We start from the raw sequence: 26,065 nt of genomic DNA on the forward strand, positions 1-26,065 counted from the left end.
AGAAAATTACAGTCAGGAACTGGTTGGCAGGTAATTAATATCCATCCACTTTATCTCCGTCCAAGGCTTCGTAAATAGACTTCATAGTCTCTACATCCAATAGCAAATGAGCAATGCTTACATGTTATGGATACTTTAGACTATATATTATGCTTACTTCTACATTCTCCTCTTCTTAAAATTTCCCATTTTCCTCCTGAGCAAACCATTTTAGGTGCAATAATATATCCAGGGTGGCACTGATAATTTGCGACTGTGCCAGGACGATATGTTTCATCATTCCAGTCATCCGACAGCCCAGCATTTTTCATCTGTGGTGGTTTTGCACATGGAGCTAGACCTTGAAAAGAAATAGGAAAATGTTTATTAATTGTATTATTTTGTATGTTACATTACATTTGTGTTTGATATTTCGCAATATTATGTCCCTTTCATTGCATATTCATTACAAATGACAACAAAATGTAAAACAATATAATAGTAATGTAAAAGCAAATAATTAATTATCTGAAATAATTGTAAGAACTTGGTATTAAATGAGCAAATATAATATTCAAACAGCAAATAAACCTGCCCTGAAAAGCCTTTTAATTCCCCTACCTGCCCCTATGCTGCTGGGACTTGATCTGTAGATCAAGTCCCAGCATAGGAGGACTCTTTCTCCTCAAGCAGATATTAGATGCAGGGTTCCCCGTGACTTAGCGCCCAGTGTGCAATGTAACAGCATCCATTGTTAAGACTGTATGTCACTGGCCCAGGGACGTATTTTCAGTTAGGAGAAAATCAAGCTAAAGGGTTTAAATTTGTGCAATAATATTATATTTACACCCATAAGCTGAGCCGAAGGATTCAGTATGTCAATGGGCCTAATTCTGAGTTGATCGCAGCCTCAAGTTTGTTAGCAATTGGACAAAACCATGTGCACAGCAGGGGAGGCAGATATAACATGTGCAGAGAGAGTTAGATTTGGATGGGGTGTATTCAAACTGAAATCTAAATTGCAGTGTAAAAATAAAGCAGCCAGTATTTACCCTGCACAGAAACAAAATAACCCACCCAAATCTAACTCTCTCTGCAAATGTTATATCTCCCCCCCCCCCTGCTGTGCACATGGTTTTGCCCAATTGCTAACAAACTTGAGGCTGCGATCAACTCAGAATTACCCCCAATATACCGACAGTGGCCTCCCAGCCGCCAGTATGCCGACAGCGGGACGAGCGCAAAGAGTCCCCTTATGGACTTGCTGCGTTCGCCACGCTGTGGGCTTGGTGGCTTGCTGCACTCGCCACAGGATCTATTCCCACTCTATGGGTGTCCTGGACACCCATGAGTGGGAATAGTCCTGTAGCTTCGGTATTCTGGCTGGCGGCATTGCCGGCTGGCTGGGTTCTGGCGTCGGTATCCTGACCGCTGGGATCCCGATGGCCAGCAAATTATACGGATCCTGCTGAGCCATATACACCACTGTTGTGTGTTCTGTTTTTATAAAATAGAAATTACATACTCTTACACGCATGTTTTTGACCAATATATATATATTTTTATTTATTTATTAGCAGTTTCTTATATAGCGCAGCATATTCCGTTGCACTTTACAATTAGAACAACAGTTATAGAACAAAACTGGCAAAGACAGACAGACATAGAGGTAGGAAGGCCCTGCTCGGAAGCTTACAATCTATAGGGAAAATAAGATTTTACTTACCTGTAAATCTATTTCTCATAGTCCGTAGAGGATGCTGGGACTCCGTAAGGACCATGGGGATAGACGGGCTCCTCAGGAGATAGGGCACTTTAAGAAAGCTTTGGATTCTGGGTGTGCACTGGCTCCTCCCTCTTTGACCCTTCTCCAGACCTCAGTTAGGGAAACTGTGCCCAGAGGAGATGGACAGTACGAGGAAGGATTTTTGTAAACCTAAGGGCGAGATCCATACCAGCCACACCAATCACACCGTATAACTTGTGATAAACTACCCAGTTAACAGTATGAACAACAACATGGCCTTGGGTCAACCGATAAACTATAACATAACCCTTATGTAAGCAATAACTATAAACAAGTCTTGCAGAAGAAGTCCGCATATAGGACGGGCGCCCAGCATCCTCTACGGACTACGAAAATAGATTTACCGGTAAGTAAAATCTTATTTTCTCTAACGTCCTTGAGGATGCTGGGACTCCGTAAGGACCATGGGGATTATACCAAAGCTCCCAAACGGGCGGGAGAGTGCGGATGACTGCAGCACCGATTGAGCAAACAGGAGGTCCTCCTCAGCCAGGGTATCAAACTTATAGAACTTTGCAAAGGTGTTTGACCCCGACCAAGTAGCTGCTCGTCACAACTGTAATGCCGAGACCCCTCGGGCAGCCACCCAAGAAGAGCCCACCTTCCTAGTGGAATGGGCCTTAACCGATTTAGGCAATGGTAATCCTGCCGTAAAATGCTCCTGCTGAATCGTGTTACAGATCCAGCAAGCAATAGTCTGCTTTGAAGCAGGAGCGCCAACCTTGTTGGCCGCATACAGAACAAACAGAGCTTCAGTCTTCCTGATCCTATCCATTCTGGTCACATATATCTTCAAAGCCCTGACCACATCCAGGGACTCGGAATCCTCCAAGTCCCGTGTAGCCACAGGCACGACAATAGGTTGGTTCACATGAAAAGATGAGACCACTTGTGGCAGAAATTGAGGACGAGTCCTCAACTCTGCCCTATCCACGTGAAAAACCAAGTATGGACTTTTATGTGATAAAGCCGCCAATTCTGAAACACGCCATGCCGAAGCAAATGCCAACAACATGACCACTTACCACGTGAGGTATTTCAACTCCACTGTTTTGAGTGGTTCAAACCAAGGTGACTTGAGGAAACGTAACACCACGTTAAGATCCCAAGGCGCCACCGGAGGTACAAAGGGAGGCTGAATATGCAGCACTCCCTTCACAAAAGTCTGTACTTCAGGAAGAGAGGCCAATTCTCTTTGAAAGAATATGGATAAGGCCGAAATTTGGACCTTTATGGACCCTAATTTTAGGCCCAAATTCACCCCTGTTTGAAGGAAGTGAAGTAGACGGCCCAAATGGAACTCCTCCGTAGGAGCAGCTCTGACCTCACACCAAGAAACATATTTTCGCCATATACGGTGATAATGTTTCAACGTCACGTCTTTCCTAGCCTTGATCAGGGTAGGAATGACCTCCGGAGGAATCCCTTTTTCCGCTAGGATCCGGCGTTCAACCACCATGCCGTCAAACGCAGCTGCGGTAAGTCTTGGAACAGACAGGGCACCTGCTGCAGCAGGTCCTGCCTTAGAGGAAGAGGCCACGGATCTTCTGTGAGCAACTCTTGCAGCTCCGGATACCAAGTCATCCGTGGCCAATCTGGAACAATGAGGATTGTTCTGACCATGCTTATTCTTATTATTCTCAACACCTTGGGTATGAGAGGAAGAGGAGGAAACACATACACCGATCTGAACACCCAAGGTGTCACCAGAGCGTCTACCGCTACCATCTGAGAGTCCCTTGACCTGGCGCAATACCGCTTTAGCTTTTTGTTGAGACGGGATGCCATCATGTCTATTTGAGGCAGTCCCCACCGACCCGTGATCTGTGCGAAGACTTCTTGATGAAGCCCCACTCTCCCGGATGCAGGTCGTGCCTGCTGAGGAAGTCCCCTCCCAGTTGTCCACCCCCGGGATGAACACTGCTGATAGTGCGCTTACATGGCCTTCCGCCCAGCGTAGAATCCTGGTCGCTTCTGCCATGGCCACTCTGCTCCTTGTTCCGCCTTGGCGGTTTATATGAGCCACTGCCGTGACATTGTCTGACTGAATCAGAAGCGGTTTTCCCCGAAGCAATTCCTCCGCTTGACGCAGGGCGTTGTATATGGCCCTCAACTCCAGGACGTTGATGTGGAGACAAGTCTCTAGATTTGACCAGAGACCTTGGAAATTTCTTCCCAGTGTGACTGCTTCCCAGCCTCGGAGGCTTGCGTCCGTGGTCACCAGGACCCAGTCCTGAAAGCCGAACCTGCGACCCTCTAGTAGGTGAGCACTGTGCAGCCACCACAGGAGAGATACCCTGGTCCTGGGAGACAGGGTGATCCTTTGATGCATTTGTAAATGGGACCCGGACCACTTGTCCAAGAGGTCCCATTGAAAAGTCCTCGCATGGAACCTGCCGAAGGGGATGGCCTCGTATGAAGCCACCATCTTTCCCAGAACCCGTGTGCAATGATGCACTGAAACCTTTTTTGGCTTTAATAGGTTCCTGACCAGGGCTATGAGCTCCTGAACCTTTTTTGATCTGAAGAAAAATCTTTTTCTGGTCTGTGTCTAGAATCAGGCCCAAAAAGGTCAGACGCGTTGTAGGGACTAGCTGGGACTTCGGTATATTGAGAATCCTGCCGTGTAACTGCAATGTCTTCATGGACAGAGACACGCTGTCCAGCAACTTCTCCCGAGATCTCGCCTTTATGAGGAGATCGTCCAAGTATGGGATAATTGTGACACCCTGCCTGTGCAGGAGCACCATCATTTCCGCCATTACCTTGGTGAAAATTCTCGGGGCCGTGGAAAGCCCAAACGGCAACATCTGAAATTGGTAGTGACAGTCCTGCACTGCAAATCTCAGGAACGCCTGGTGAGGGGGGAATATCGGAACATGAAGGTAAGCATCTTTTATGTCCAGGGACACCATCCAATCCCCCCCCTCCAGGCTGGCGATGACCGCCCTGAGTGATTCCATTTTGAACTTGAACCTCTTCCAGTACAGGTTCAGGGATTTTAGGTTTAAAATGGGTCTGACCGAACTGCCTGGTTTCGGGACCACAAACAGGGTTGAGTAATATCCCTCTCCTTGCTGGAGATGAGGAACTGTGACAATCACCTGTTGAATATACAATTTTCGGATTGCTGCCAACACTAGCTCCCTCTCTGACGGGGAAGCCGGCAGAGCCGATTTGAAAAACCGTCGAGGAGGCAAGTCTTCGAATTCCAGCCTGTATCCCTGAGAAACAATCTCTAATGCCCAGGGATCCACCTGCGAGCGAACCCAGACGTGGCTGAAAAACCGAAGACGAGCCCCCACTAGATCTGCCTCCCCCTGGGAAGCCCCAGCGTCATGCGGTGGACTTTGCAGATGCAGGGGAGGACTTCTGCTCCTGGGAACTAGCTGTGTGCAGCTTTATTCCCTTGCCTTTTCCTCTGGCAACAAAGGACGTTCCCCGTACCTTCTTGCTCTTATTGGAACAAAAGGACTGCATTTGATAATGAGGTGTCTTTTTTTGTATGCTGCGGGGGGACATATGGTAAGAAATTCGACTTACCAGCCGTAGCAGTAGAGACAAGGTCCGAGAGGCCGTCTCCAAACAACTCCTCCCCTTTGTAAGGCAAGGACTCCATATGCCGTTTTGAATCGGCGTCTCCCGTCCACTGTCGGGTCCACAAGAGCCGCCTAGCGGAAATAGACATAGCGTTTATTCTGGAGCTTAATAAACAAATGTCTCTTTGAGCATCTCTCATATACAAGGCAGCATCTCTGATATGCTCTATGGTCATTAAAATGGCATCCCTATCTAAGGTGTCAATCTCCGTAGATAAGGAATCTGCCCATGCCACAACAGCACTACAAACCCAGGCTGACGCCATAGCCGGTCTAACAATAGTACCTGAATGAGTGTAAATGTGCTTCATGGTAATTTCCTGCCTGCGATCAGCAGGATCCTTGAGGGAAGCCGTATCCTGAGAAGACAGTGCCACCTTTTTGGATAAGCGTGACAGCGCCTTGTCTACTTTAGGCGAAGATTCCCATCGTATCCTATCCGCTTGTGGAAAAGGATACGCCATAAGAATCCTTTTGGGAACTTGTGGTCTCCTATCTGGAGATTCCCAAGCCTTTTCGCACAATTCGCTCAGCTCAAATGAGGAAAGGTGACCTCAGGCTTTTTCCCTTTATACATGTGTACCCTCGTGTCAGGGACAGGGGTTCCTCAGTAATATGCAAAACCTTTTTAATGGCAATAATCATGTACCGAATACCTTTTGCCACCCTCGGCTGTAATTTTGCATCTTCATAGTCAACACTAGAGTCAGTATCCGTGTCGGTATCTGTGTAATCGATCTGGGATATGGTGCGCTTCTGAGACCCCGAAGGTCCTGGCGCCACAGGGACAGGCATGGTCTGGCTACCTGACTGATCCCTAGCTTCAGCCTTGCCTAACCTTTTATGCAATAGATTGACATTTGCATTTAAGACATTCAGCATATCCACCCATTCCGGTGTCGGCGTTGCCGACGGCGACATGACATTCAAGCACTCCCCCTCCACATTAATGGAGCCTTCCTCGTCAAACATGTCGACACACGCGTACTGACACACTTCACACACACACACGGAAACTCTCTTTTCTGAAGACAGTATCCCCTTTAAGGCCTTTGGAGAGACAGAGAGAGAGTATGCCAGCACACATCCCAGCGCTATACCCCTGGAAAAAAAAACACAGAATGCCCTTTTCCAGAAGCGCTGAGTAGTAATAAAACGGCAATTATGATCCCCCCTCTCCTTCAAACCCCCTTTCACCGTGTGTAAAGCAGTGGAGAGTCCGGGGAGCTTCCTCTTAGCGGTGCTGTGGAGAGAAAATGGCGCTGGTGAGTGCTGAGGGAGAAGCCCCGCCCCCTTGGCGGCGGGCTTCTGTCCCGCTCAAAGTTATTAAAAAATGGCGGGGTCTCTTTTATATACATGTACAGTGCCCACCTGTACATGTATATTGTCTTTTGCCATAAGAGAGGTGTTATATTGCTGCCCAGGGCACCCCCTCTGCGCCCTGCACCCTTACAGTGACCGGAGTGTGTGAGGTGTATGGGAGCAATGACACACAGCTGCAGTGCTGTGCGTTACCTCAGTGAAGCTCTGAAGGCTTCTGCCGCCTGAGACGTCTTCTGACTTCGTTTCTTCTGGCTCTGTGAGGAGAACGGTGTCGCGACTCTGGGAGTGAACGCCCAGGACGAACCTGTGTTCACCTCCTCTGGAGCTAATGGTGTCCAGTAGCCGAGGAAGCAGAGCCTATCATTTAAGAAGGTCTGCCCCTCTCTCCTCAGTCCCTCGTTGCAGGGAGCCTGTTGCCAGAAGTGCTCCCTGTAAAAATATAGAAAAAATCCAAACAAAAATGCTTTCTAGGCATAGAACTCAGGGGTGCTCCCTGCAGTGCACCCATTTCTCTCTGGGCACAGTGTAAAACTGAGGTCTGGAGGAGGGGCATAGTGGGAGGAGCCAGTGCACACCCAGAATCCAAAGCTTTCTTAAAGTGCCCTATCTCCTGCGGAGCCCGTCTATCCCCATGGTCCTTACGGAGTCCCAGCATCCTCAAGGACGTTGGAGAAATAGGCATTGATACACAAGGATAGATGCTACCTGTTACATAATGGTTCCCCAGATTGCTAGGTTCTTAATGGATTGTACTATGATATGATTACCAAGCAATGTTGGAAGACAAAATGTGAGGTTATGTGGACTGTACAGAGGGGATGTAACTGGATAGGGAAGCATTGAAGGTTATGTGTGTGGGTCTGGTATTTGGTAGGCTTGTCTGAAGAGATGAGTTTTCAGGGAACGTTTAAATGTTTGGAGACTAGAGGAGAGTCTTATTGTGTGCGGGAGGGCATTCCACAGAGTCGCTGAAGCCCGAGTATAGTCCTGTAATTTTGAGTTGGAACAGGTAATACATGTGGATGCGAGACACAGATCTTGTGCAGAGCGGAGAGGTCTGGTAAGGAGATATTTTGAGATGAGTGAGGAGATGTATGATGGTGCAATTTGGTTAATAGCCTTGTATGTAAGTAAAAGTATTTTATATTTGACCGGTAGAATACTGGTAACCAATGGAGGGACTGACAGAGCGGATCAGCAGATGAAGAACGTCTGGCGAGGAAGATTAGCCTTGCAGCTGCATTTAAAATGGATTGAAGTGGTGAGAGCCTATGTTTGGGAAGACCAGTAAGGAGACTATTACAGTAATCAATGCGGGAGATGATGAGTGCATGGATTAGAGTTTTTCAGTGTCTTGTGTAAGATAAGGGCGTATTTTGGATATGTTTTTAAGGTGCATGTAACATGATTTAGAGACAGATTGAATGTGTGGAACAAAGGACAGTTCAGAGTCAAGGGTGACACCTAAGCAGCGTACTTGTGGGGTAGGGTGGATAGTTGCATTGTCAACAGTTATGGAGATATCAGGTTGGTAACTACTCTTAACTGGTGGGAAAATAATTAATTCTGTTTTGGAAATGTTGAGTTTGAGGTGGCGAGATGACATCCAAGATGGAATGGCAGACAGGCATCCCAGTGACACGAGCCAATACAGATGGTGATAAATCTGGGGAGGATAGTTAGATTTGAGTATCATCAAAATACAAATGATACTGAAATCCAAAGGAGCTGATTAGTTTACCAAGAGAGGAGGTATAGATTGAGAAAAGCAGAGGACCTAAGACTGAGCCTTGCGGTACTCCAACTGATAGAGGTAGAGAAGAGGAGGTAGAATCAGAGAAGTGAACACTGAAAGAGCGATTAGATGGGTAGGATGAGAACCAAGTAAGGGCTGTGTCCTGAAGACCTAGGGATTGTAGTGTTTGTATGAGAAGAGAGTGGTCAACAGTGTCAAAAGCAGCAGAGAGATCTAGAAGAATAAGTAGTGTGAAATGGCCTTTTGATCTAGCAGTGACTAGATCATTCACTACTTTGGTCAGTGCTGTCTCTGTGGAGTGTTGGGCACGAAAGCCTGACTGAAGTGGGTCCAATAAGTTGTGGGAGTTAAGAAAGTGTGTAAGGCGAGTGTAGGCAAGTCTCTCAAGTGGCTTGGAGGGACTGGGTAGCTGAGAAATGGGACGGTAGTTAGAGAGTGTGTTTGGGTCAGAGTTGTGTTTTTTTAGAATGGGAGTAATCACTGCATGTTTAAACAGAGAGGGAAAGATACCAGTAGAGAGAAAGAGAGATTACAGATTTTAGTTAAGGTTGGGATAAGCACAGGAGACAAGGGGGTAAATTTACTAAGATTCGTATTTTCCCGTTTCAGGTCAAAGTTCAATCACGAATGACATCGAAAGTGTAAAACTGCAACTTTTTGAATTTGTTACGATGGATTTACTAAGCTGTCGTATTCGGGTTTTTCTTTTCTTCCGATGTCGATGTCATTCGTGTTTTTTTTGTGTTTTTTACGGCAGTGATTAGCAAAACACTGCCGACTTTTTTACAATTAATCTCGGCCGGATCTGTGTGATCCGTGCTGGGGTTCTATTTTTTTTTTAATTAAACACTGTAAAATGTAAAAAAAAAATTGCGTGGGGTCCCCCCTCCTAAGCATAACCAGCCTCGGGCTCTTTGAGCCGATCCTGGTTGCCGAAATATGGGAAAAAAAATGACAGGGGTTCCCCCATATTTAAGCAACCAGCATCGGGCTCTGCGCCTGGTCCTGGTTCCAAAAATACGGGGGACAAAAAGAGTAGGGGTCCCCCGTATTTTTAAAACCAGCACCGGGCTTCACTAGCTGGACAGATAATGCCACAGCCGGGGGTCACTTTTATATAGTGCCCTGCGGCCGTGGCATCAAAAATCCAACTAGTCACCCCTGGCCGGGGTACCCTGGGGGAGTGGGGACCCCTTCAATCAAGGGGTCCCCCCCCCCAGCCACCCAAGGGCCAGGGGTGAAGCCCGAGGCTGTCCCCCCCCATCCAATGGGCTGCGGATGGGGGGGCTGATAGCCTTTGATGTAAATGAAAAGATATTGTTTTTAGTAGCAGTACTACAAGTCCCAGCAAGCCTCCCCCGCATGCTGGTACTTGGAGAACCACAAGTACCAGCATGCGGCGGAAAAACGGGCCCGCTGGTACCTGTAGTACTACCACTAAAAAAATACCCCAAAAAACACAAGACACACACACCTTGAAAGTATAATTTTATTACATACATACACACAAACATACATACATACTTACCTATGTTCCCACGCAGGTCGGTCCACTTGTCCAGTAGAATCCAAGGGTACCTGTTGAATAAATTATACTCACGAGATCCAGGGGCCCAGGGTCCTCGTCGCATCCATTTATAATCCAGGTACTTGAATAAAAAAACAAAACGCAGAGCCGAGCCACGAACTGAAAAGGGACCCATGTTTTCACATGGGTCACCTTTCCCCGAATGCCAGAAACCCACTCTGACTGATGTCTAAGTGGGTTTCTTCAGCCAATCAGGGAGCGCCACGTTGTAGCACTCTCCTGATCGGCTGTGTGCTCCTGTCCTAACTGACAGGCAGCACACGGCAGTGTTACAATGTAGCGCCTATGCGCTACATTGTAACCAATGCTGGGAACTTTCTGCCCTGCGGTTGACCTAAAGTGACGTCACCGCTGAGCAGAAAGTTCCCAGCATTGGTTACAATGGAGCGCATAGGCGCTACATTGTAACACTGCCGTGTGCCGCCTGTCACTCAGTACAGGAGCACACAGCCGATCAGGAGAGTGCTACAACGTGGCACTCCCTGATTGGCTGAAGAAACCCACTTAGACATCAGTCAGAGTGGGTTTCTGGCAGTCGGGAAAAGGGGATCCATGTGCAAACATGGGTCCCCTTTTAGTGCGTGGCTCGGGTGTCCGTTTTGTTATTTTTTTCAAGTACGTGGATTACACCTGGATTCCCCGAGGACCCTGGACCCCTGGATCTCGTGAGTATAATTTCTTCAACAGGTACCCCTTGGATTCTACTGGAGAAGAGGACCGACCTGCGTGGGAACATAAGGTAAGTATGTATGTATGTATGTATGTATGTGTGTATGTATGTAATAAAATTATACTTTCACGGTGTGTGTGTCTTGTGTTTTTTTGGGTATTTTTTTAGTGGTAGTACTACAGGTACCAGCGGGCCCGTTTTTCCGCCGCATGCTGGTACTTGTGGTTCTCCAAGTACCAGCATGCGGGGGAGGCTTGCTGGGACTTGTAGTACTGCTACTAAAAACAATATCTTTTCTTTTACAACAAAGGCTATCAGCCCCCCCATCCGCAGCCCATTGGATGGGGGGGGACAGCCTCGGGCTTCACCCCTGGCCCTTGGGTGGCTGGGGGGGGGGACCCCTTGATTGAAGGGGTCCCCACTCCCCCAGGGTACCCCGGCCAGGGGTGACTAGTTGGATTTTTGATGCCACGGCCGCAGGGCACTATATAAAAGTGACCCCCGGCTGTGGCATTATCTGTCCAGCTAGTGGAGCCCGGTGCTGGTTTTAAAAATACGGGGGACCCCTACTCTTTTTGTCCCCCGTATTTTTGGAACCAGGACCAGGCGCAGAGCCCGATGTTGGTTGCTTAAATATGAGGGAACCCCTGTGAATTTTTTCCCCATATTTCTGCAACCAGGATCGGCTCAAAGAGCCCGAGGCTGGTTATGCTTAGGAGGGGGGACCCCACGCAATTTTTTTAATAAATTTTACAGTGTTTAATTAAAAAAAAAAAAAAAAATTGAACAATAATTGAAAAATAAGCACTTTCCCACCCCTTCCCACTGATATACATGCACGGATCTCATGGATCCGTGCATGCCTATCCAATCACGAATAAAAAAAAAAGGTCTGGTTTTTTTTAGCACTTTTTTACGAGTTGTAATTTTTCACGGCAGTGTTTGTTTTTTTTTTGCTTTGCACTTCTTAGTAAATGACCGAGATTCATACTTAAACAGCCGCGTTTTGACCGATGGTGTATTCATTCGTGATTTTTTTCCTAGGACTTCAAAATATTACGAATGCCCTCATCACTGCCGTGATTATTGCTTAGTAAATTACCGAGATGACACTTTGATGAAAAAACGGCATCTCGGTCAAAATCGGGAGCTTAGTAAATTTACCCCACTGTTTCACATGTTAGGTGTGAAATTATGCTGTATCCCCAATGAATAATCAAATTCAGGATCATTAAATGTATAATGCAACTAATGAAGCGCTGTATTACCAGGATCTTTTTGTTTAAAATTAAATTTATTAATCCCACCATATCCTATAACAAAAAATACATAAAACCAACACACACAAAAACACACTCACGGCCGGTGTTAATATTTCATTAAAACATTTAAATAAAACACCACAATGAATCATTGGTCATTTCATTATGTCATGTACTATAGCTATTATGTAATTATTGAATATTTACTAGGTAATAAAAATAGAAAGACCTTTTATATTATCTGTGAATTTTAAATAGAGATGGATATCATGGAAATTTGAATAAGAGAATATAATGATATGAGATTAAGAAATTTATCCTGACATTATTAATATTTAACAATATATAGACTTGAGTCATGTGAATATGAAGAAGCTAGAGCTCTTTGTATACATTTTTGTGACAATGGGGCCCTCTCTATGATATATTTTCCTATGGTAAAATATCCGTGATAATGGAGCCCTCTCTATGATATATATCTCTATGGTAAAATATTTCCATGACTACTGTGTATTTATATCTCCATGGTGATGATTATTGAGAGAAAAGAGGAGATATTTTGGACGCCACTTAATGACGTTTAGGTTGTTTGAGGAAATGGAACGCACAGATCATCATGGTGCGCCGAGTTACCATGGTGACATCCGAAAGTGGAGGATAGGTGGAATGCAGTGATCACGTGAGCGCGCCGTAGTGGCGCCAGGAAGCGCACACAGATAGCGCTATTTGAAAGGCTCAAATTAAGAGGTCTAGTATACTCCTGAGGAAGCCGCCGATAATACAGGCGGAGAAACGCGTTGAGAGGTGACACACGGGTCCGGATCCGATAGCTAAGGCTTGGAGGGAACACTGTGGACTGACTTGCGGCACGTATATATTGGGTCTCCAAGGAGGGAACGTATCACGGTGAGAGCAACCAGTTCCATTTGGAGACTCTAACTGCATCAGCAAGGATATTATGTCCATATATCAACTGTGTCCCATATTTTCATCTGAGAGGTGACCTTATGCTTGTGACCTAATTAACAATTACTGTGAATACTAACTGCCTGAAGTGACAGACTGCACTGATTATTAACATACTAATGCTTGCTGGACTCTGATCACTGATATATTAACAACTGCTGGACTCATGAGATGAGGCTAACTAACAACTATTATTCTATTTGAGTGATAGCTGTGCAAAAAGTGTATATTAATATACCAGCCAGAGCTGATGGTGCTCTAATTAAGAGACTGTGTTTCTAATCAAAAGGATAGCTGGAGAAGACTGATGGACTTACTAGAGGATTTCAGCTACTAATTATAATCTTATGTAAATGTGAACATTGGATAAAGTGTACACTAATATACTAACTTGAATCAAATGAGCTCTAGCTAAGAGACTGCCTGACTAACTAAACGGATGATTATAAGAAACAGCAGAGATAAATAATTCAGTGCTAATTTCAGGCTAATCATTGTTTTAAGGGTTCAATTTGATCAGTAGGAACGCAAGTATTGATTACTTCTGAATTTATTGCCTGATATTAATCATGTTTGAGGGCTAAACTAAGGATGAGAGAATTGAAATTGTTGTAATGAACATTGGTTATTGAGATTGTATCTTTTATTCATTTATTGTGTTGGGGGGAATTTTATTTTCCCAGCTGAGCATTAATTAATTGCTTCCTATGAGAAGGTGGTTGAATCATCTAATGAAATGACCAATGATTCATTGTGGTGTTTTATTTAAATGTTTTAATGAAATATTGACACCGGCCATGTGTGGGTTTTTTTTTGTGTTGTTTTTATGTATTTTTTGTTATAGGATATGGTGGGATTAATAAATTGAATTTTAAACAAAAAGATCCTGGTAATACAGAGCTTCATTAGTTGTATTTTTTCCTTTTTTGGTAGTGTGGAGATACAGTGATCTCCTTATGAAGCAGCAGTACACCAGGATTGATTAAATCTTAAAATATAGATCATCCCAGGATTAGTCAGTGCCCGGTATTTGTTTTTATTTACTAATGCTTATAACCCTGCTTGGAATGTGACACTGTTATACGTATATAACTGGTTACAGTAAATTGATACATCTTGCATTCGAGCAATACATTGTAGCAATTGTTTCATAAGCTTCCTGAGAAGTTAATAGGAAGCCCTTACAGCATTGTTTTTCAACCACTGTGAAGTGGCACACTAGTGTGTCCTGAGCAGTCTCCAGGTGTGCCGCCATAGAAGCACAGCCAGGCCCATCAGTGCTTTGCCGCTACTGAGGCCCTGGAACGATCAATACTGGTAGGTTTAGTGGTTGCACAGCCAGTTCTAATTTTGGGCCCGGGCAGTGTTGGGCTCTTCTGGCTTTCTCAGATGTGGCTCAGGCGTTACCTATGGAGAAGCTGCGACATGACATCCTAGGACGCGCAACTGCGCCATGCATCACCATAATATTTTAATGTGCCTTGGCAATATTTAAATCTTGTTCAGTGTGCCGCGAGTTGTAAAAGGTTGAAAATCTCTGCCTTACAGTGTCAGACTGATTTTTTTTTTACTACAATCACTGATCACTATAACTTCTAGCTGGCATAACAATTACTGGGGCTTATAAGTGTAGTGTATATTAAGATATTGAGATCAATATTTCTTTATCTGAGAGAACACAGCATTGACTTAAAAAGCACACAACAGCCATTTATATAAAAAAGGCTATGGGTCAATGTTGTAGTTAAAGGATGTTATGATTAATGATGTGTCAAAGACACTATTGACATGATTAATGTCTTCCACATACCCTGTCATATGAATAATTGATAATACTGATGGTGAAATACTATACATTGGGAATAACCAGTAGAGTCCACGCATAGATAAAAAGGAATGTATGGACGCCCATAATAGGATGCATACCTAATTGGTCTAGGATGCCAATATTCACATATTAATGTGGGGTTATTGAGAAAAATAAATTCATATACTCTCCCCCATGATAATATTGAAAGGAATTAATGTGGTTACCTTAGTTTGTGTCATCAATCCATAATAATGAAGGTGCTTTCCTTCTAGGGAATATCCTATGAACATCAAACTTACAAAGGTGCACCATAACCAATGAATCCCTGACGTGACAGGGGAATTAAGGTAGCAGTATTATTCCCTATCTTTGGCAAATTTTGGTTCCAGACCTAGTGCATCCAGGGATACTAACATAGGGGGTCATTCTGACCTGATCGGATGCTGCCATATTTTGCAGCGCAGCAATCAGGTCACTACTGCGCATGCGTAAGCACCGCAATGCGCAGACGCATCGTACTGGTTCAAAGCGGATCGTTGCTGAGCGATGGATTTAACAAAGAATCCATTCGCACAGCCGATCGCTAGGAGATTGACAGGAAGAGGGCATTTGTGGGTTTCAACTGACCATTTTCTAGGCGTGTTTGGAAAAACGCAGGCATGTCCAAGCATTTGCAGGGCAGGTGTCTGACGTCAATTCCGGGACCGGACAGGCTGAAGTGATCGCAAGGGCTACGTAAGTTCTGAGCTATTTTTGTACTGCTCGGCTGCACATGCGATCGAACCCTTGCACAGCCCTTGCACATGCGATCGAACCCTTGCACACTCCCCAGTGGGTGGCAATTATGCGTTCGCACGGCTGCAAAAAGTACCTAGTGAGCAATCAACTCTGAATGACCCCCATAGTCCTTACTAATTAGTGTCATGGATATATTTCCAAGCCTGAGTTTTTCATAAGGATATTTTCTCTAAGAGATAAGTGGACAAATTGCAAGGTTATAAGCATTTTACATCAATGGACAATAATGACACATGGACACAAATTTTAATCTTTAAATACACATTTATTACTCTTTTTGCACATTAATGTATGTTTCCTCTTTGTCATTTTAACCTCAATGTTTCGCTGTGGTCTATGACCAGTATGTTGATTGGGGTGTAGTATGGTATGCCGGCGGCTGGGCTCCCGGCGACCAGCATCCCGGCGCCGGGAGCCCACCGCCGGCATACCGACAGTGTGGCGAGCGAGGGAGAATAGCTGTCTGTATGCCGGGTGTCGGGATCCCGACGCCGGTATACTGTGCGCCGGAATCCCGACATTCGGCATACTGAAGACCACCCGTTAATTGTCCTCACATTATTTTAACGTGAATAAAATTAAAAGTTAATTTTTAAATATTTTTCTCTTTGTGTACTGACAATACAGCTCTTTCTTTGTTCAGACTATGTCACTTGCTGTAATTGGTAGCACCCCAAATATTGATGAAAATGATAAACATTGTTATATGGGTACCACTTCAAAATGAGTGTTTAGGACTTACTACACTTCTATTAAATTAATTGTGGGAGTGCAGATACACATCACCTTATGTATTATGCGTCCCACTCATCATTGTTGATGTGATGTAACAATGTTGTGATGCTGCATATTAGTTTAGAAGAAAGAGTTGAAGGACATTTGTCTGCAGGCATTTTAGATGAAGTTGCACCACTCATAATTTGCACACTGCAGAATTAGGAAAGTATATGCTTAACTGCGCACTGAGTCCCTTTTGACTCGAATAAGCTGCTGCACTTTAAGGTGACCAACCTCACAGAATACACAAAATATAGAAAATTGTGCTGCGCTCAATCCTGATGGTGATTGTAATGGGCTAAGAACTTAATTAATTAAATAAACACTCATTGTTTGAATCATTGTAAGTATAATATAACTTTTCAATAGGCAATAGGCAAATATGAAATTAAACTGTATCCTTTGCAGATGTTCTGTATAGAATATACAATATAGTGTAGTACTGGTGAACTGGATAGGTATTGAAATAATAAAATGATGGCAAATGTAGTTACTTTAAGCACTAAGGCCCTCATTCCGAGTTGTTCGCTCGCAAGGCGATTTTAGCAGTATTGCACACGCTAAGCCGCCGCCTACTGGGAGTGAATCTTAGCTTCTTAAAATTGCGAACGAAAGATTCGCAATATTGCGATTACACATCTCGTAGCAGTTTCAGAGTAGCTTCAGACTTACTCGGCATCTGCGATCAGTTCAGTGCTTATCGTTCCTGGTTTGACGTCACAAACACACCCAGCGTTCGCCCAGACACTCCTCCGTTTCTCCAGCCACTCCCGCGTTTTTTCCGGAAACGGTAGCGTTTTTTCCCACACGCCCATAAAACGGCCTGTTTCTGCTCAGTAACACCCATTTCCTGTCAATCACATTACGATCGCCAGAACGATGAAAAAGCCGTGAGTAAAAATCCTAACTGCATAGCAAATTTACTTGGCGCAGTCGCAGTGCGGAAATTGCGCATGCGCATTAAGCGGAAAATCGCTGCGATGCGAAGATTTTTACTGAGCGAACAACTCGGAATGAGGGCCTAAGCTTTTTTATTTCTCAAATACTTATGTCCTTCAATAAATGTCCATAGAACGTGTCTCAAAGTCACTCTTTCTCAATGCGGCGTCCCGCATAAAAGTTGTATCACAAGTCTATTTTTAAAGTCTTTTTAACACACAGTTAATCCTGCAGTGGCGCTGGGATAAATGCTCGGGTCTTCACGGTGTGGAGGGTTCAGTTTTACAGCATAAGGTGCATAGACAGAAGGGGTTTGTAAATGTACTGTAAATGTACCATAAAAATTAAACAATATATAAGGCAGTGACTGACTCAGTGTCACTCATGATGTAAGATCAAATTAGTGTATTTTGGAAGTTATTCACAGTCCTTAACAGTTTTAGCTAAATTAGCAAAAACTGCTAAGTATCAAATCGCAAGCTGGAGGCCGCCCAGCACAGGACAAGGCCACCCAGCATGTATGGCTCTGCCCTGCATTGCGATTGCATCACAGTAGCCCAAATAGAGGTTGACCCTCTGCAGGAAAATGGCCATGACACGCCTGTGTTACCTGCTTCACTCCCCCCTAACTTGCCATCCCCGAATGCCTGCCGCATGTCATTCAAATTGATCGCAATGTGAATGCCTGCGCATGCGCACTGCACACACTGCGCATGCACATATGTCCAAAATTGTCCGATCTGTGTTTTCTCTAACGTCCTAGTGGATGCTGGGGACTCCGTAAGGACCATGGGGATAGACGGGCTCCGCAGGAGACATGGGCACTTTAAGAAAGAATTTAGGTTCTGGTGTGCACTGGCTCCTCCCTCTATGCCCCTCCTCCAGACCTCAGTTTGATACTGTGCCCAGACGAGCTGGGTGCTTTTCAGTGAGCTCTCCTGAGTTTACTGATAGAAAGTATTTTGTTAGGTTTTTTATTTTCAGGGAGCTCTGCTGGCAACAGACTACCTGCATCGTGGGACTGAGGGGAGAGAAGCAGCCCTACTCTCTGAAGCTAGGTCCTGCTTCTTAGGCTACTGGACACCATTAGCTCCAGAGGGATTGGTATGCAGGATCTCACCCTCGCCGACCGTCCCGGAGCCGCGCTGCCGTCCCCCTCGCAGAGCCGGAAGATAGAAGCCGGGTGAGTATGAGTAGTAAAGAAGATTTCAGAGGTGGCAGAAGACTTCATGATCTTCACTGAGGTAACGCACAGCACTGCAGCTGTGCGCCATTGCTCCCACACACCTCACATACTCCGATCACTGTAAGTGTTCAGGGCGCGGGGGGGGGGGGGGACGCCCTGGGCAGCAATATAAACCTCTTATTTGGCAAAAGGAGCATATATACAGCTGGACACTGTATTTGCATGAGCCCCCGCCAATTTTACACTTTTAGCGGGACAGAAGCCCGCCGTCAAGGGGGCGGGGCTTCTCCCTCAGCACTCACCAGTGCCATGTTTTTCTCCACAGCACCGCTGAGAGGAAGCTCCCCGGACTCTCCCCTGCTTATACCACGGTAGAAGAGAGGGTTTTAAAGAAGAGGGGGGGGCACATAATTCGGCGCAGATAATAACAGCGCTACTGGGTAAACATTAAATTGCTGTGTTTTTCCTGGGTCATATAGCGCTGGGGTGTGTGCTGGCATACTCTCTCTCTGTCTCTCCAAAGGGCCTTGTGGGGGAATTATCTTCAGATGAGCATTCCCTGAGTGTGTGGTGTGTCTGTACGTGTGTGTCGACATGTCTGAGGTAAAAGGCTCTCCTAAGGAGGAGATGGAGCAAATGTGTCTGTGAGTGGCGTCTCCGTCGACAACACCGACACCTGATTGGATATGTGAAATTAAGTGCTGAGGTAAATTTATTGCACAAAAGATTAGAGAACAGACAGTGAATCTACACAGGTCTGTCCAGTGCCGTAACTAGGCATTTTAGCGCTGTGTGCAAGAAATGACATTGGCGCCCCCCCCCATGTAAGATAGGGGCAGTGCGCACCGTAGGCGCGCCAAAAATATATAGGGGCGTGGCTTCATGGGGAAGGGGTGTGGTCACAAAATAATAGCAATTCATACAACGGTGCACAGTAGTCTCCATTATTCAAATGACGCAGCACAGTAGCGCCACTACACCAGGTAGAGCCCCTTTTATACATTACAGCAGACAGCATCCCCCTTTTTACACATTACAGCAGACAGTCCCCCTTTTTACACATTGCGGCAGCCAGTCCCCCTTTTTACACATGGCAGCAGCCAGTCCCCCTTTTTACACATTATGGCAGACAGTCCCCCTTTAAACACATTGCGGCAGCCAGGCCCCCTTTTTACACATTACAGCAGACAGTCCCCCTTTTTACACATTGCGGCAGCCAGGCCCCCTTTTTACACATTACAGCAAGACAGTCCCCCTTTTTACACATTGCGGCAGCCAGTCCCCCTTTTTACACATTACGGCAGGCAGATTTCCCCTTTTTACACATTGCGGCAAGCAGTCCCCCTTATTACACATTGCGGCGGCCAGTCCCCCTTTTTACACATTGTGGCAGCCAATCCCCCTTTTTACACATTGCGGCAGCTAGTCCCCCTTTTTACACATTGCGGCAGCCAGTCCCCCTTTTTACACATTACGGCAGCCAGTTCCCCTTTTTACACATTGCGGCAGGCAGTCCTCCTTTTTACACATTACGGCAGGCAGATTCCCCCTTTTTACACATTGCGGCAAGCAGTCCCCCTTTTTACACATTGCGGCAGCCAGTCCCCCTTTTTACACATTGCGGCAGCCAGTCCCCCTTTTTACACATTGTGGCAGCCAGTCCCCCTTTTTACATATTGCGTTAGCCAGTCCCCCTTTTTACACATTACGGCAGGCAGATTCCCCCTTTTTACACATTACGGCAGGCAGATTCCCCCTTTTTACACATTGCGGCAAGCAGTCCCCCTTTTTACACATTGCGGCAGCCAGTCCCCCTTTTTACACATTGCGGCAGCCAGGCCCCCTTTTTACACATTATGGCAGACGGTGTCCCCGAGAGAGAGAGAGAGAGAGAGAGAGAGAGAGAGAGGAGAGAGAAAGAAAGATACTTACCATCTGGCAGTCAGGCTCCTCGTGCAGCTCCCTCGGTGCAGGCAGGTGAGGAGGAGGGAGGGGGACTGGAGCCGCAGCAGCGCTATTTCATTGGTAGTAAGCGCCGCTACAGCTGTCCCCTCTTCTTCCGTATTGGCTGCCTGGCGCTGCTGTGGATGCTGGGATAGAGGAACCGCATCCCAGCATCCACAGCAGCGCCAGGCAGCCAATACGGAAGAAGAGGGGACAGCTGTAGTGGCGCTTACTACCAATGAAATAGCGCTGCTACGGCTCAAGTCCCCCTCCCTCCTCCTCCTTCTCCGCTGCCCAGCGCTGCCCTCCTCCCCAGTGCGGCGGCGCACGGCGCAGACTTCAGAGGCGGCATGTAATGAGTCAATTTGACTCATTACATGCCGCTGGCCGTGCGCCCTCAGGGCAACTGCACTGTGTGCCAAGCCCACTTGGCACACACGTAGTTACGGCCCTGGGTCTGTCCCTATGTTGCAGAGACCTTCAGAGTCTCACAATGCTCACTATCCAAAATAATAGACACTGATATTGACACGGAGTCTGACTCCAGTGTCGACTACGATAATGCAAAGTTACAGCCAAATTGGCAGAAAAGTATTCAATATATGATTATTGTAATAATAGTTGTTTTGCATATCACTGATGACTCATCTGTCCCTGACACGAGGGTACACATGTTTAAGGGGAAGAAAGCTGAGGTAAATTTCCCTCCTCTCATGAAGAAAAAGAGCGGGAATCTCCAGACAAGAAGCTGCAGCTTCCCAAAAAGAATTCTCAGGGAGTATCCTTTCCCTACTAGGGCCAGGATACGAGGGGAATCTTCCCCTAGGGTGGACAAAGCCTTGTCACGTTTACCCAAAAGGTAGCGCTGACTTAACAGCTATCCTCAGGGATCCTGCAGATAGCTTGCAGTAAAAGTACTTTGATGTCCATTTACATGCTGGTACACTACTCAGACCGGCGATTGTGTCGGCATGGGTTTATAGCGCTGTAGCAGCGTGGACAGATACCTTATCAGCGGAGATTGAAACCCTAGATAAGGATACCATGGTATTGATCCTAGTATATGTATGTAATATATATATATATATATATATATATATATATACAAACAAATATAGAAAACCACAGCACTCGCCACCCCAGAAGCGGGGTGCAGTGTCTGCACTCACCACTCATAGGGTGGGGTGCATGCAGCCCATGGCCACCTACCCAAATACATACAAAATAGAGAATTCAGCACTCACCATAGCAAGCTCACTTGTCCTCACAACATCAATAAATAAATGATGGGGGTTTAGTTGGTGGATTGGCCAATGCACGGAAGCCTGCATACCGATTTTCAAGGTACCCCACCTTCATGCAGGTCCTACACTATCACAAAGCCTAAAGAATTAAAACCTGGCAACTGTATCACATATAATATAACTGCAAATATGCCCACTAGGTTTAATGTATGCCTGCCACATATCTAGTGGCTTTTAAAGGCATACTAGGCTTCCGTGCATTGGCCAATCCACCAACTAAACCCCCATCATTTATTTATTGATGTTGTGAGGACAAGTGAGCTTGCTATGGTGAGTGCTGAATTCTCTATTTTGTATATATATATATATATATATATATATAAAAGATGCTGTCTTATATATAAAAACATGCCCAAAGAGACATTAGTCTACTGGGTTCTAGAGTCAACGCTATGTCGATTTCTGCTAGAAGTGTCCTGTGGAATATGCAATGGACAGGTGATGCCGACTAAAAGAGGCATATGGAAGGTTTACCTTACAAGGCTGAGGAATTGTGTGGAGAAGGGCTCTCGGACCTGGTCTCCACAGCTATAGCTGGTAATTCTGATCTTTTGCCTTATATTCCCTCACAGCCTAAGAAAGCATGACATTATCAAATGCAGTCCTTTCGGTCGCAGAATAACAAGAAAGTACGAGGAGCGTCCTTTCTTACCAGAGGTAAGGGTACAGGGTACAGCTAGTTCCCAGGAACAGTAGTCCTCCCCGGCCTCTACTACATCCAACGCATGACGCTGGAGCTCCGCTAAGGGAGTCCGCCCCAGTGAGAGCACGTCTTCGACTCTTCAGCCACATCTGAGTTCACTCACAGGTGGTTCCCGGGGCAATAAAAAATTGTTTCTCAGGGTTACAAGCTGGATTAGAAAGGTGCCTCCTCGCCGGTTTTTCCTTATCGGACCTAGGAAGGAAGGGAGATAATATTAAATACAATTCACACATTGTATCTCCAACAGGTGGTGCTCAAGGTTCCCCTCCTGCAACAAGGAAGGCGATATGACTCAACCTTGGCTGTAGTCCCGAAACCGTCCGGTTCGGTCAGACCTATTTTTAAAAATTAAAATCTCTGAACCTATACGGGAAAAGGTTCAAATTTAAAGTGGAATCGCCCAGAGCGATCATCACCAGTCTGGAAGGGGGGGATTTGATGGTGTATCTAAACATAAAGGCTGCATACCTTCATGTTCCCATTTATCCACCCCATCAGGCGTACCTGACAATTGCGGTACAGGATTGTCATTACCAATTTCAGGGTAATTGGCGGAAATAATGGTGCTCCTACGCAAGCAAGGAGTCACAGTTGTCCCATACTTGGACGATCTCCTAATAAGGGCGAGATCAAAAGAGCAGTTGTTGAACAGCGTGTCACTTTCGCTGAAGGTGTCACAGCAACACGGCTTGATTCTCAATTTCCCGAGGTCACAGTTGGTTCCTATAACTCGTCTGCCCTTCTTGGGTATGTTTCTGGATACAGACCAGAAATGGGTTTACCTTCAGATAGAGAAGGCCCAGGAACTCATGACTCTGGTCAGGGACCTATTGAAACCAAGACAGGCGTCAGTGCATCACTGAACTCGAGTCCTGGGAAAAACATTCCCTTCAGCAGGTTCTATGTGAGGACTTTCCAATGGGACCTACTGGACAAGTGGTCCGGGTCACATCTACAGATTCATCAGTTGATCACCGTATCCCCCAGGGGCAGGGTATCTCTCCTGTGGTGGCTGCAGAGTGCTCACCTTCTAGAGGGCCGCAGATTCGGCATTCAGGACTAGATCCTGGTGACCACGGACGCGAGCCTCCGAGGCTGCGGAGCAGTCACACAGGGAAGAAATTTCCAAGGTCTTTGGTCAAGTCAAGAGACTTGTCTTCACATCAACATATTGGAACTAAGGGCCATATACAACGCCCTAAGTCAAGCGGAGACCTTTCTTCGTGATCAACCGGTTCTGATCCAGTCAGACAACGTCACCGCAGTAGCTCATGTAAACCGCCAAGGCGGCACAAGGAGCAGAGTGGCGATGGCGAAAGCCACCAGAATGCTTCGCTGGGCGGAGAATCATGTAACAGCACTGTCAACAGTGTTCATTCCGGAAGTGAACAACTGGGAAGCAGACTTCCTCACCAGACATACGTCCTGGAGAGTGGAGACTTCCTCAGGAAGTCTTCGCACAGATTGCAGTTCGGTGGGGACTGCCACAGATAGACAGGATGGCGTCCCGCCTCAACAAAAAGCTGCAGAGTTATTGCGCCTGGTCAAGAGACCCTCAGGCAGTAGCGGTAGATGCCCTAGTGACACCGTGGGTGTTCCAGTCAGTCTATGTATTTCCTCCTCTTCCTCTCATACCCAACGGTTGAGAATAATAAGAAAAAGGAGGAGTGAGAACAATCCTCATTGTTCCAGATTGGCCACGAAGGATCTGGTATCCGGATCTGCAGAAAATGCTTACAGAAAATCCGTGGCCTCTTCCTCTAAGGCAGGACCTGTTGCAACAGGGCCCATGTCTGTTCCAAGACTTACCGCGGCTGCGTTTGACGGCATGGCGGTTGAACGCCAGATCCTAGCGGAAAAAAGCATTCCGGATGAGGTCATTCCTACGCTGATGAAGGCTAGGAAGGATGTGACATCTTAACATTATCACCGTATCTGGCGAAAATATGTTTCTTGGTGTGAGGCCAGGAATGCTCCTACGGAAGAATTCCATCGGAGCCGTTTCCTTCACTTCCTACAAACTGGAGTGAATTTGGGCCTAAAACTTAGGCTCCATTAAGGTTCAGATTTCGGCCCTATCCATTTTCTTTCAAAAAGAGTTGGCTTCTCTACCAGAAGTTCAGACGTTTGTAAAAGGAGTGCTGAGTATTCAGCCTCTTTTTGTGCCTCCGGTGGCACCTTGGGATCTTAACGTGGTGTTAAGTTTCCTAAAGTCACACTGGTTTGAACCACTTAGAACGGCGGAGTTAAAATATCTCACATGGAAAGTGGTCATGTTATTAGCCTTGGCTTCGGCTAGACGTGTGTCAGAATTAGCGGCTTTGTCACATAAAAGCCCCTATCTGGTTTTCCATATGGATAGAGCAGAATTGCGGACCCGTCCACAATTTCTGCCGAAAGTGGTTTCATCTTTTCATATGAACCAACCTATTGTGGTGCCTGTGGCTACTCGTGACTTGGAGGATTCCGAGTTGCTTGATGTGGTCAGGGCTTTGAAGGTTTATGTAGCCAGAACGGCTAGGGTCAGGAAAACAGAGTCGTTGTTTATCCTGTATGCATCCAACAAGCTTGGTGCTCCTGCTTCAAAGCAAACTATTGCTCGCTGGATCTGTAACACGATTCAGCAGGCTCATTCTGCGGCTGGATTGCCGCTGCCAAAATCAGTTAAGGCCTATTCCACTAGGAAGGTGGGCTCTTCTTGGGCGGCTGCCCGAGGGGTCTCGGCATTACAACTTTGCCGATCGGCTACTTGGTCAGGTCCAAACACTTTTGCAAAGTTCTACAAGTTTGATACCCTGGCTGAGGATGACCTCTTGTTTGCTCAATCGGTGCTGCAGAGTCATCCGCACTTTCCCGCCCGTTTGGGAGCTTTGGTATAATCCCCATGGTCCTTACGGGGTTCCCAGCATCCACTAGGACGTTGGAGAAAATAAGATTTTACTTACCGGTAAATCTATTTCTCGTAGTCCGTAGTAGATGCTGGGCGCCCGTCCCAAGTGCGGACTTCTTCTGCAATACTTGTATATAGTTATTGCTTCAATAAGGGTTAAGTTATGGTTGCATCAGGGTTTGACCTGATGCTCTGTTATTTGTCATACTGTTAACTGGTTGTTATCACATGTTATACGGTGTGATTGGTGTGGCTGGTATGAATCTTGCCCTGGATTACCAAAATCCTTTCCTTGTACTGTCAGCTCTTCTGGGCACAGTTTCTCTAACTGAGGTCTGGAGGAGGGGCATAGAGGGAGGAGCCAGTGCACACCAGAACCTAAATTCTTTCTTAAAGTGCCCATGTCTCCTGCGGAGCCTGTCTATCCCCATGGTCCTTACGGAGTCCCCAGCATCCACTACGGACTACGAGAAATAGATTTACCGGTAAGTAAAATCTTATTTTCACAGCCCTAGCGTCCACCTCTGAATAAGGCCCTTTGTGAAACAATTTAGTAAAAACATGAGGCTGTATTTTATTAATTGTAAAAATAAAAAAATAAAGTAATAATGAGCATAGATGGACAATAAACTATGGGGTATATTTACTAAGGTCCCGATTTTGTCCGAGATGGTGTTTTTTCTTCAAAGTGTCATCTCGGGAATTTACTAAACTCAAATCACGGCAGTGATGAGGGCATTCGTATTTTTTTGGAAGTCCTAGGA

General features: G+C 46.0%; 1 protein-coding gene across 1 annotated transcript in view; it reads right to left on the reverse strand.

Annotated features, from left to right (window-relative positions):
- The window catches only part of LOC134957928 (complement factor H-like), a 198,292-nt gene that overhangs the window by 150,759 nt on the left and 21,468 nt on the right, over positions 1 to 26,065 (reverse strand). Inside the window, exon 2 of the mRNA XM_063940177.1 lies at positions 158 to 340. Within this exon, the coding sequence (XP_063796247.1) occupies positions 158 to 340 (183 nt within the window). The remainder of the gene's footprint in view (positions 1 to 157; positions 341 to 26,065) is intronic.

This window comes from Pseudophryne corroboree, chromosome 9, assembly GCF_028390025.1.
Source record: "Pseudophryne corroboree isolate aPseCor3 chromosome 9, aPseCor3.hap2, whole genome shotgun sequence".
NCBI classification, from domain to species: domain Eukaryota; kingdom Metazoa; phylum Chordata; class Amphibia; order Anura; family Myobatrachidae; genus Pseudophryne; species Pseudophryne corroboree.